Source organism: Phragmites australis, chromosome 5, assembly GCF_958298935.1.
Source record: "Phragmites australis chromosome 5, lpPhrAust1.1, whole genome shotgun sequence".
In the NCBI taxonomy this organism is placed as follows: domain Eukaryota; kingdom Viridiplantae; phylum Streptophyta; class Magnoliopsida; order Poales; family Poaceae; genus Phragmites; species Phragmites australis.
The window spans coordinates 24,633,491-24,646,313 of NC_084925.1; the positions used below are offsets into that span (position 1 = coordinate 24,633,491).

The 12,823-nt window shown below is 44.3% G+C and overlaps 1 protein-coding gene across 1 annotated transcript; it reads right to left on the reverse strand.

Annotated features, from left to right (window-relative positions):
• Window positions 1-112: 112 nt before the first annotated feature.
• On the reverse strand, window positions 113-10,609 carry LOC133918994 (GSH-induced LITAF domain protein-like). Its single transcript, XM_062363172.1, has 3 exons — window positions 10,146-10,609; window positions 586-712; window positions 113-498 (listed from the first exon to the last, which is right to left on the reverse strand). Exons 1-3 carry the CDS (start codon window positions 10,385-10,387, stop codon window positions 415-417), a joined length of 453 nt encoding a protein of 150 aa, XP_062219156.1. The 5' UTR covers window positions 10,388-10,609; the 3' UTR covers window positions 113-414.
• Window positions 10,610-12,823: the final 2,214 nt, after the last annotated feature.

Sequence of the window (12,823 nt, forward strand, 5' to 3'; positions counted from 1 at the left end):
AGCACACCGTGCACAGACACCCTATCCTATCCAGGTCTGCAGGTCACTTGGTCCGCAAGCCATGCAAACAGTTTTGCAGTAAAATTCAAAGAGCTCAATGTCAAGATGTCACTGCAACACAAAAATTGACAAAACTATGGCCCATAAAGTGACTACTATAATGATAATCGTGCAATTTCATGACCATCCTATTTTCCTTGTCGATAAACTTCAAATCAAATCTCAAGCACTTGTAAGATCTACACATTTATTTTGACCCAAAAGGAACGAAACAGCCAGTTCCAACATAGAGAGCAAAAACAGTTCAGGCACAGGATGTATACAGCATGCAACAAGCAGGTGGCCTTTCTTATGTACAGACAACAATGCATTCTCTCATTTGAAGTGATGGTATGATATCAAGTGCTATGTGCGCTACGCAGGTACAGCGAAGCTCGGCTCGGACCAGCGGGTCAGATCCACAACAAGGCACGGGTCGGACTTCTTGAACTCGGCCACCTGCAGAGTCCAGCAGAAGATGGATGAAAAATCTGAAAGCAGAAGCTGAGGAGAAAATAGAGGTTGATGTGTGGGGAGAAGCTGAACCTTTTCCCCGCAGCTGGGGCAGTAATGGTATTTGTGCCAGAGGCAATCCATTGAAGGGCACAGGAAGCAGACCCCCATCATGAAGGGCATCATGCAAGCCACAACAGATGCAAGGCTTGGCTTTGACCTGTTCCAAGGAACAATAGGTATAAGTGATTTTATTTTAGCTGTGACTAGGGGTCGCAACGGGTCAGGTCGGGCCAGATGGAGCAAGAATGCACCCGATCCAAAACCCAAATCATCAAACCCAACCCCAAAATTAATACTGGGTGCAAAACCACCCCTGGCCCCAGCCCCGGCGGGGACCCAAGACCTGACCTGCCAGCAGCAGGTGCAGTTAACATATATATATTTCTCTGTTTCTCTCACAGTCAAGGAAATAACTCACCACCAATATACAACAGGGAAGATATGGAATCTGACAATCCAGTGATTATGAAGAAAATATTTGCAATTCTATAAGAACCTAGCACCATGTATATGTTTTGCTAACTAGTGGAATGAATCTTTGAGAAGGCAAGAGGCCAGATCCTTCCTTCGAGGCCCAACTCAAGGTATGCACTTCAAATTCTTGATTTAGGCCGTGTTTCCTGAACAATGTAGTAAGCTGAAGCAAAAGAGCAGGGATCGCATGCTATTCAGCTATCCAAAACTACAGAATTGATTCTGCAACTAGCAATAAAAAGTAGTGTTGATTAACTTGGAAGAAAAAAGAACGATTAAAATGCAACTTTTCGCAGTGACACATGAGCACATGACTCTGAATTCTTTAGAACAACTATTCTACTACAGGGGTGCGCACTAGAGCACTTCCACTCTGACAAATGAACACAGGATAATCTCCAAAGGGCTTTCCGTTCCGGCATTTCTACAAACACCTTGCAAGAACAAAGCGGCCAAGGAGATTGCTCCTACACTCAGCAATTCCACAAGCAGGCCGCGCACACCAAGCACTGGCGAAAAGAAACAACACAGATTAAGTTAACATACTAGGGTATGGAAGAGAGTAGGATACCTCCGTACCGGGATCCTCGGTGACGCACGGCGGGGAGGGAGACGGCCTTCTTGATCGACATGAGGCCGCATGCGGGGAGGAGCGAGCTGGCGAAGGCGTGGGCGGTTTCGATTGGGCTGAGGCTCGGGGTGGCGGCTTCTGGAACGGCGTGGAATGGAAGAGGAGACCGAGAGACGAGGTGGGGATTAATGGACCAGGTATTAATGGACCTTAGGATTTCAGGGCCCGTGGGGCACCCACGGGTGCAAATTACAACCCGAACCCAAACTTGGCTCGAATTGGGCCCCCAGCCGATGACCCCATGGGACGATTTTTACACCCAAACCCACCCCCGTCAGGTCTAAAACCCACAGGGCCCTGACTCAACCTAGCCCGGCCCACTGCCATCCTTAGCTATGAAGCTTCACCTATTGATTCGATATGTATAATGTATGTCTTGCTGGCCCCGAGGAGTGGTGTAGAAAATCAAAATGCCTAATACAAAAACTGCTTGCAACCAAAAATAACATACGGGTTTGGATTTAGCCAGGGTGTATCAAATCCATTCCAACGTTAGGGCAAAAGAAGATTGCAGCAAGAAATGTGGCATTCTACCAAATCTTAAACAACTAAATGCCACCTTCGCATATTTGGGCTATTCTAGACAAATCATGCATTAACAACTTAATGCCGCCTAACAAAAATTAGAAGTATTCTCAGCAACCGAAATTTAAAGTAGAATAGAGAAACTCAATTGATCACTGCAGAACTGTTACATGATAGTTGGATGGAAAAAATGACTACCAAACTAGCTCCCTCAACAGATCCATTGATCATTCAAAGTAAAGATAATGGAGACCAAACAATGTAAATAGCAATAGCACGGACCATGAGCAGATACTACTCAGATGGTTTTATGATCTTTTCAAAACAGTAAAATGCTTAATTCAAGTCTAGTTTGCTAATTAACATAGATCGTCTTTCAGACATGTCACCATTTACAACTAGCATTCCCAAGTAGGTGTTCCAGGGTTGAGGTGGCCAGCAAACATCACCAAACTGGTCCTTACAAAACAAGTGTTTGATTCAAGTTTATTGATAATTACGATTCACCACATGATTGCCTGAATCAATTCTTTCCAACAAACTAACAATTCATGTTCCTGAAGACATACCCAGGCTGCAGCAAATAACGAAGACAACTTGAATTCACCATACAGATCTTTGGGGCTAATGTTACTCCAGGGGATCATGGAACTTCAGCAGAATAGCCCAAAACACACTATGTTCAAGCCCAATGCTGAACTCAAGATAAGCTCAAGAAAGTTCAGATAGGCTCATGCTCACTTGGATTGGCTAGATAAGTTCAAAATAAAAATATATACAGAAATAAAATTCGAGCTTTAGTGACCAAGAGATCAGCAATTGGTTTAACAATAAATTAACAATAAACACTATGATGGTGACAATTAATGACAGTTCATACTTCCCCATGTGATTAATACAATGGCTTTGAACATGTCACCATTTTCACCTAAGATAGCACCTCAGGATAATCAAAATTTTGTATCTACCTCTCAAGATTGCAAGCCATCAAAAGCCTTGTTTTTTATCTACTCAAACCACACATAAAGATTACTGTAATTTTATTTCCATTTTTATCGAAAAGCTATAGATCTACCACAATCTCATCATTATTTTCCACTTGAATAACTAGATATCATCACAACGTCATCTCTTTCTGACAAGAAAAGGCCCAATAAATCTTTGATAACTCATATGACCCACACCAGTTGCACATTTGAAACATACAAATCATAATCGAAGTCTCACATTTTCCATCGGGATGCCTGTACATACTAATATATAACAGGTTATCCTTCAGCTTGTTCATAGAGGTGGGAACCATTGAGCACGAAGCAAAGAAGGTTCCACTTGATCATAGAAAGAAGGTGCCACCAAGAATCTTGCTCCTGTTCGTCGTCTTGCTGCAGACAACCAAGCTTTCTTAGAATTTCACCCTGATTTTTTCTTGATTAAGGATCAAGAGTCGAAGAAGGTGAAGGTGGTTTGTATCCCCTCACCACAAAACCAACCAAGCAGGTGCTAGGTGTCACTAAGCCTCCAAAAGAAAGGTGGCACAGTCATCTAGGGCATCCGTCCCTTCCTATCGTTCAACGAGTCATTAGTGAGAATAACCTCCCTTGCTCTAGTGAGAATAATGTTGAGCCAGTCTGTGATGCTTCTTAGCAACCTAAGACTCGTCTGTTACCATATTCTAAATCATCTAGTGTGTCTAGTGCTTCTTTAGAACTTGTGTTCTCTGATGTATGGGGTCCAACACCTGATTCGGTTGGAAGGGAAAATTATATGTTAGTTTCATTGATGATTATAACAAGTTCACTTGGATATATTTGCTTAAGCATAAATCTGAAGTGTTCCAGAAATTCCATGAGTTCCAAAAATTAGTCGAGAGACTGATTAGCTGGAAAATTATTTCCATGCAAACAGGCTGGGGTGGCGAATATGAGAAGCTCAACTCTTTTTTCCAAAAGGTTGGGATTACCCATCTTGTTTCCTGTCCCCAAGCTCATCAGCAGAACGGAGCTCCAAAGTGAAAACATCGCCACATTTTAGAGGTTAGTCTCTCCCTTCTTGCTCATGCGCCAATGCCCATAACATTTTGGGATGCAGCTTTTCTTGCTGCCACTTACCTAATAAATCACACACCTAGCAAAGTCATCCAATACACCACACCCTTAGAGCGTATGTTCCATCAAAAAACTGATTATTCATCTCTTCACTTTTTTAGGTGTGCGTGTTGGCCGAATCTTCATCCCTGTAATTCTCAAAAACTTCAGTTTCGGTCTAAAAGGTGCGTTTCTTGGCTATGGTAACCTTCATAAAGGGTTCAAATGCTTAGATATTCCCACAAGTCATGTATATATCTCCCGTGATGTTATCCTTGATGAAGGTATTTTCCCGTTTGCATAGTTTCATCCAAATGCAGGTGCTCGATTGCAGTCTGAAATCCTGCTCCTTCATTTAGAGTTATCACATTCTTCTGTTACTAGGGGTGATCAATTGACTAATCATCTGATTAATACTCCTGTTACCAGAAACATGTGCACTGATATTTCTTGTCCAATAAGTGTTTGTGAGTCTTCAGATAATAATAAGTCGGATGCAATTGATTTGGCTTCGAGATCTCCGCCAGTCTGTGTGCTGGGTACAAGCGCAACACCAAGTGCATACGAATTGGGATCGTCGCCTGGCGTTGTGCGTAATGGAGCCTCATCCGGATTACTGTGCCGCGAATTCCCGTCCAACGTGCCTGGAGGTGTGCGCAGTGGAGCCTCGTCTCGATCCCTGCGCTCCAATTTCCCGCTGGATGCGCCAAGAAATGCACTAGGTGCGGAGCTGCCCGCCTCAGGATTATTGCTTGAGAATCTTCTGTCTAGCGCTCGTCTAGCGGACGGGGCGATTGCTGTTGACGGCGCTACGATTAATTAGGACACGGCTGGTGGCATGGCCGGCACTATGACCGATGCTACTACTGATGATGGCAATGACTTTCCTCCTATACAATCAGATATCGATTCTTAACGACAACCGGCAAGCCCCATGATTTACACGAGCCTTTGCATGATAACAACTAGAAACAAGCGATGGACAATAGTATGTGGCTCTTATTAAAAATAAAACATGGCATTTAGTTCCGCCAGAAAAGGGAAGAAATGCTATTGATTCCAAATGGGTGTATAAGATTAAACAATAGTCAGATGGTTCGATAGATAGATACAAAGCCAGACTTGTTGTAAAGGGGTTTAAGCAAAGATATGAAATTGATTATGAGGATACTTTCAGCCTTGTGGTCAAGGCTACTACTATTAGACTTGTGTTGTTTGTTGCTATATCCAGGGGATGAAGTCTTCACCAGCTTGATGTACAGAACGCGTTTCTTCATGGTGTTCTGAAGGAGAATGTTTACATGAGGCAACCACCAGGCTATGAAGAAAAATCCAAGCAACACTATATATGCAAGTTAGACAAAGCACTATATGGTTTAAAACAAGAGCCCAAGGCATGGTATTCACAGCTTGTCAAGTTACAAGAGCTTGGTTTCTGTCCTTCTAAGGCTGACACTTCACTGTTCTTTTATTCAAAAGGTGGAGTCACGATATTTGTTCTCATTTATGTCGATGATATTATTGTTGAAAGTTCTTCACAAGAAGCTACTATGGCTTTACTTCCAGATCTTAAGTCAGAGTTTGCTCACAAAGACTTAGGTGATCTTCGTTATTTTCTAGGAACAGAAGTAAGAAAGGTACGTGAAGGTATTTTACTAACACAGGAGAAATATACTTCAGATTTACTGAAGCATGTAGGAATGATAAATTGTAAAGCGGTCACTACACCTCTTTCTACTTCGGAGAAGTTGTCAGCACATGTTGGCGAGGTGTTAGGACTTGAGGATGCTACACGGTATAGGAGTATTGTTGGCGCTTTACAGTATTTGACTCTAACGCAGCCAGATATTGCCTTTCCTGCAAATAAAGTCTGTCAATATTTGCATTCTCCTATTACACAACACTGGACGACAGTCAAGAGAATCTTGAGATATCTAAGTTATACTCTGGGTTTAGGACTAAAAATTGGTAGATCAAGTTCTATGCTTGTCAGTGCTTTCTCTAATTCAGACGAGACAGGATGTTCTGATGATAGAAGGTCTACTGGAGACTTTGTTGTGTTCTTCATATCTTGGAGTGCAAGAAAGCAAGCAACAATATCGAGGTCTAGTACAGAAGCTGAGTACAAGGCTTTGGGCAATGCAACAGCAGAAATTATGTGGGTGCGGACATTACTTGAAGAACTAGGTATCTCTTCCCCAAGCTACATGATTATGGTGTGATAATATTGGTGCAACATATCTTCAGCAAACTCAGTTTTTCATGCAAGAACTAAGCATATAGAAGTTGATTATCATTTTGTCAGAGAACGTGTTGCTCAAAAATTGTTAGACATTCAATTTGTGCCAACAAGAGATCAAGTTGTGGATGGTTTTACTAAACCATTATCAGCACGAAGCCTAGAAGAATTCAAACACAATCTAAACATGGACAAATTATGATTGAGAGGGGATGTTAGATATAGAGACCTATCGTGGTTGGTATGGAGTCCAAAGAGAGATAGATTCGGTCAACATCTAGAGATAGACATGTATTCAAATATGAGACCGAATCCATCATGACGTTGTAATTTTATCTTCCCTGTATTGCTGCCGTATCAGCGTATATATGAACCCTCGGTCCACAGAGAAAAAATGTAGGATTGGTGCCAACAGTTCATCACGATGCATGTCGCGGCCTCCTTGGTGAGGTTCAAACGCTTCTGCAAGTTGTTAGCTTCTTCACATACTTGACAAGGCTCTTACTAACAACAGTCCTGTCATGTACTGGCTAAGCTTAGGGAGATATCTTGTATGCAGAGTGGAATTTGTTGCTATCTACAATAGCGAGGGGCTCAAGCCTTCTCACTCATAGGTTTGTATGGTCCAACGAAGCAAAGTATGGTCTCCTAACTTTTAGCCTTCAGCACAAGCTCTGATATATACTGTTCATATGATTCAACTGTGGCTGACAGCCTGACACATTGTGGACCTCCTGGTGCAATTGGGGGAGACTTCAGGGAGAGATCCTAATGGCAATCAAGGTAACTTCCCTTAGAGGAAGGCACTTATCCAACACCCCTTGAGGTACTCCAGCCTCGTTCTTTTAAGGCTAAAGTGATATCACATGGTTGTTACAGCGGCATGGTGAGGCGCGGCGACCCACCACCTTCACAACTTTACAACGCTATGACGCGTGGCGTGGCAACACTATACACACGTGGCGAATACACACATTATAGTCTAGGATATTAGCAAATGACAATGTAAATGTAGCTCAACAGTTATAGTATAGGATATTAGGAAATGTAAATGTAGCACAAAAGACAAATAGTAATGTAAATGTAGCATAAAAGACAAAGAACTCTCATCTCTCAAAGTTTCAAATCTCTCATCTCTCAAAAGTCATCCAATGCAAACTCATCGAGATCGCAAATGCATAACATGCTTCAAGTAACAGAATATGTGCTAACAGCCTAACACTAACAAGATATGTGCTAAGTGCTAACACTGACAGGATTGAGTTTGTGCAACAAATATGCTCTCAGACAGCTCTTAAAAATCTAGCTGAAAAGTCAAGACATCCCACACATGTACTAGAGCAAGATGCAAAGCAATTGTGCTATACTGGATATGTGCCACTGCTAAATGCTAACACTAACAGGATATCATGCTTCAAGTTTCATTGTGAACATTAGCTTCCCAGGGAGCAAGATGCAAAGCCAACACTAGAACAAGCCATCCCACACAAGTACTAGAGCAGCAGCTAGATCCCAGTCATCAGCACACAGAGAGCATACTAACAGAGCACATCAACACACAACAGAGAGAAGTGAGAGGAGAGAGCAGTGACAAACCGGGCGCAGGGGTGGCAAAGGGCAACCGGAGCAAACCCAGGGCACAGGGGTGGCAGAGGTCAGATGGAGCAGGCCCAGGAGTGGGCGCAGCCGGCTCAGGACACAGGCACACGACGAGTGCGGGAGTGGGGGCGGCAAACTTTTAGGCGGGCCGACAGAGACGGGCGAGTCGATGGAGACGGGCATGCAGACGGATCTGAGGGCCACGAAGAGCACGGGCAGCTCCGCGACGAAGAGCACGGGCGGCGGACGGCGCGCAACGACGGCGGCGACGGGGATCCGTAACTCTCCCGTCGCTAGGTCAGGGAAAAGGTATGGAAGTCCGTCTCGCCTCTCGGACCCACTCGACCTCTCCTCCCCTTTCTAATCCCCTCTGCCTAGCCGGTATGGCACCTGCTGCATGAAAATGGATGCCACACGACACCTTATCGGCTCCACGACAACGCCATGCCGATATGGTAGACGCCATAGATTGCGGCTTCATGGCTTTGCCGTGGCGAGGCCCAAAATACCGCCACGCTGCCATATCGTTGTTATGGCAACGATATGGCGACACCATGATAACTATGGCGATATGATGTCAATATAAAGTCAAGAAGTCCGTTGATGACACCCTTTGTCCTTGGTTACTCCTGTGGCTATTCAATACTATGGTAAAACTGTTATAACCGATATGCTAAACAAAAACCATTGCAACCAATATGGTCCATAGTAACAGATTATCCTTTAGCTTTTCAATACAGGGCAGGGACCATCAAGCAAAGCAAAGAAGGATCCACTTGATCGTAGCAAGGGGTCATGAGAGGTGAGAGGAAGAAGATGATCTTGATGTTTGTCGTGATCAATAGAGGTGAGTGTAGCAGGCCTCTGACTCAGGTTTGGATGGTCCAACGAAGCAAAGTATGGTCTCCTTACTTTTAGCTTTCCGCACACAATCCTGTTGTGTCTAACACGTAGCGGACCTCTTGGTGCAGTCAGGGAGTCTTCAGGGGAAGATCCTGATGGCAATTAAGGTATCTTCCGTTAGATGGAAGAAGGCCCTTATCTAGGGCCCCTTGAGGTACTCCGACTTAGTCCTTTTAAAGCAATGGGGACCTTATCCGTTAATACGAAGTTGAGAAGTCCATTGATGGCACCCTTAGTCCTTAAGTACTCCTGTGGCTATTCCATACGTGTGGTAAATCCATTAAAACCGATATGCTAAACAAAAACCCCATTGCAACCGATATGGTCCGTAGTAACAGATTATCCTTTAGCTTGTTTATAGAGGTCAAGGACCATCCAGCAAAGCAAAGGGGCCACTTGATCATAGTAAGGGGACCAGAGGGGTGAGAGGAAGTAGATGATCTGGATGTTTGTCGCCATCTGTAGTGGTGAAGAGCACAGGCCTTCTCATTCATAGGTTTGGATGGTCCAACGAAGCAAAGTGTGGTCTACTTACTTTTAGCACACAACACACGATACAATAGTGGCTGGCAAGTAGTGGACATCCTTGTGCCATTGGTGGCGCCCTACAGGAAGAGATCCTGATGGTAATCAAGGTGACTTGTGGTAGATGGAAGAAGGCCCTTCTCTGCTTCCTCTCAAGCTACCCCAGCTTGGTCCATTAAAAGCTACAGCGATATGGTGTCAATAGGAAGTCAAGAGGGTTCTTTCTTCTTCAACTCATATTATCAATTTAGTACCATTCTTAAGTTTGTAAGGAACAATTAGAACCAATTCTCACGCATCACAATAAACTAGACCGGAGACAATGCAGTGAAGCACACCACCTATTTCCGAACCAGATTGGACCAATTGGAGTTCCAAATAATCAACATTTCATCGTGACCTTATCGATAACTAAAGCGTTTCCGTGTCCAGGCTTCCACTCAAATCAGTCATAGGACATCCCTCCTACCAACGAAGAAGGCAAGCTATATTTGCACTTCTCCGTTCGATCGAATTGCACTAAAAGCCATGTAGATCGAATCTTTTCCTACCAAACCCGCACAATAACACACGACCATATAGGGGTGGGGGGGGGGGACCACGGGCTCACCGGACGGTGGAGACGGCGGCGGCGCCGCAGGCCTGGCAGTGGAAGGGCGCGGGCGTGTCGCGGAACATGGTCTGCTGCAGGGGCACTCCCTTGGGCGCACCGGCGTAGATCGCATTGGGCGGCGGCATCCCCGCCGCGTAGGGGTTCGGCGGCGCGTAGTAGTAGTGCCCCTGGACCTCCGCCGGGTGGTACGGGACGCCGATGGCAGGCTCGCCGGCGGCCGCGGAGGCCTTGGTCGCCATGGTCGCCGCCGTCAGCCGGTTGGCGTGCGCTGGCCTGGATTGGCAGGTTGGGTCGTCCGTCAGCCGTCAGCCGCGTTGGAGGTTGGAATGGAACACCAGGCTATATGAAGGAAGACCTTCTCCTTTGTTGTGCATACTGAAAAGTTTTCAACTCTTCTAGAAGATCATTTTTTCTTGGATTAAAACTCTTCCAGAGGATCAATTCTCTACGCGTGAAAAGACCTAATTTTTCTCATCTTCTTGAGGCTATATTACACAAAACCTTTTAGATGGTGAAGAAATTGGAAAGTTTAGTATGCTATATGGGCACGGACGAAGCTTAATATATACGTCATGGGTTATGGTCCCTCGCTTTGTTCATTCTTCACGCCACACCTTTGCAAACTTGTTAGACTCCACCCCAATGTGTACGATCAATCTATTTTTCTTCATGTTTGGCTCTTCTTTCTCCATCTGCTTTAATTTGTGCATATGTAGAACGCTATATGCCTACTAAATAGAAGTTTACGGTTCGACGGTAACTAAGTGAGGCATGAACAAAGAGTGTACGGGCCAGATGCAATTATCATGCATAATTACAGAGTGACGGGAAAGGTCAGCATTAACTTTGTTGAGTAAAGGCATATTTGAGAAAAGTGCTTTAAGATCAAAGTCCCTTTTATTATAAACTAGAAATAAATTCTAAAATTTCCTAGTGCGATCCCCTCTTTCAAATTATATATATTTATATATATATATATATATATATATATATATATTCAAAATTTGCAATACTAGGTGTCCGCTTGAAAAAATAATAGATCTAACCTTCTATCGCCTGTTGGAAGGGCGACACTTTAAGTGGCACGCCAACGTGGCAACCGCCTGACATGGCGCTAAAGATTTCGTCCATCCAACAGGCGACACCTTCTGTCGCTCAATCAAAGAGCGACGTCTTTATATCGCCCATTGGATGAGCGATATGAAGGTGTCATCCAATAAATATTTGACATCTTCCTAGGGTTGTTGGTTGCTGAGTTTAGCGTTTCGTTATCCGTTTTCGGTTTGCGTCAGAGTTAGTGTCGTCCGTCGCCATTTGTTGTTTTCAAAGTATTTCAAAGTCTGTCGCCATTCGTTGTTTTGAGATAATTTTATATGTGGAATTGTCGGATAAGGATAGTTGAACATGATAATTTTATTTGAAGTAGTAACATACACGATGGCATGTACAGTATATGATTATTCTAATGTATCTATGTACCGAAACCTAATAAGTTTTAGGGAATATAAACAACATTATTACAGCATTAACTCTATTGAGTGCAACATGGGTACTCCCTTCCTCGTAGCTTCCAGACCTGCCTCACGCGTCCGGCGTGCCCTCTCGCGCTTCCTCTCCCTCTCCGCCTCATGGGCCTCCGCCTTCTTGTGGTTCTGCTCCTCTCCGTCTCCACCTCATGGGCCTCCGCCTTCTTGCGGTTCTGCTCCTCCCTCAGCTTGTTCGCTCCTCATGAATGCGTTTGTGCTTAGCTTTCCTCCTCTCATCAGTATTCATTTCATGGAATCATCTCCAATGCCCTGGTGTTGCTCGTGTAGTAGTAACACATCTGTTGGAGACTGCTCAGTATCCAACCACTGTATGAAGTCACATAGTGGTAGTGGAGACTGCAAAGGAGACCAAAATGATCACTGGTAAATCACAGATAGATTTGAAGTAGTTTGGCTAAAAGTGTTTACCTGGCGGCGGTAGCCATCATGGATGCTGCCATAGGGTGGATCGTACTCGTAGTTCTAGCACACGAAGAATCTCCTTCTTTAGGTGTCAGAGAATTCATTTGACTTCATGACCCTACAAAGGTCTACACACTAGCACATATGCATTTTGACCCTAGCAGGCGTAGTATTTGACATATATTTCTTAGGGAGAGGATTGGATGTCATTGTAGTAGGAGTTGTGGAGGTTGAGGCTACTGGTTTGGTTCTAGCGGTGAGGGACCGAGGAAGAAGGGGGGCAGGGAGGTCAGTGGTGAGACGAGAGGGTTCCTTTGGTCCAACTGAGTACGATGAACCACTTCACAATTTCCCTTTGCAGGATAAGAGTGAATTTTGTCCTCCAAGTCACCTTAGGAATTACGATCACCCGAATGAGGCCTGGCCCATGTTCTCCCATGACTATAACTGTGTTGTCAAGATGTACAGTAGGAGCATTCATGGTGGGCGTCGATTCTTCTGATATCCTCTTGGGAGGGTGAGAACTATAACAACTTGAATGTCAATATCATGTTTTTTTTGGACCAATGAAGATTGTGATCACTACATTTCTGCAGGCCTCAGACAATAACTTCGATAACTGCCAATACACGAGGTGTGCCAATCCTCCTGCTTTACAGCACACTCAGCATATCTTTGACTTGTAGCAGGAGGTTGATTCTATTCCAAGCCATCCTGTCATACACC

Bases quoted from the DNA above. Each gene is read 5' to 3' on its own strand.
- LOC133918994 (XM_062363172.1), bottom strand. From the start codon at position 10,387: ATGGCGACCAAGGCCTCCGCGGCCGCCGGCGAGCCTGCCATCGGCGTC. The intron at 713-10,145 runs GTGAGCCCGTGG...TCCTTGGAACAG, and splicing joins GCCGCCGTCTCCACCGTCCG to GTCAAAGCCAAGCCTTGCAT. The intron at 499-585 runs GTTCAGCTTCTC...TGGACTCTGCAG, and splicing joins GCCCCAGCTGCGGGGAAAAG to GTGGCCGAGTTCAAGAAGTC.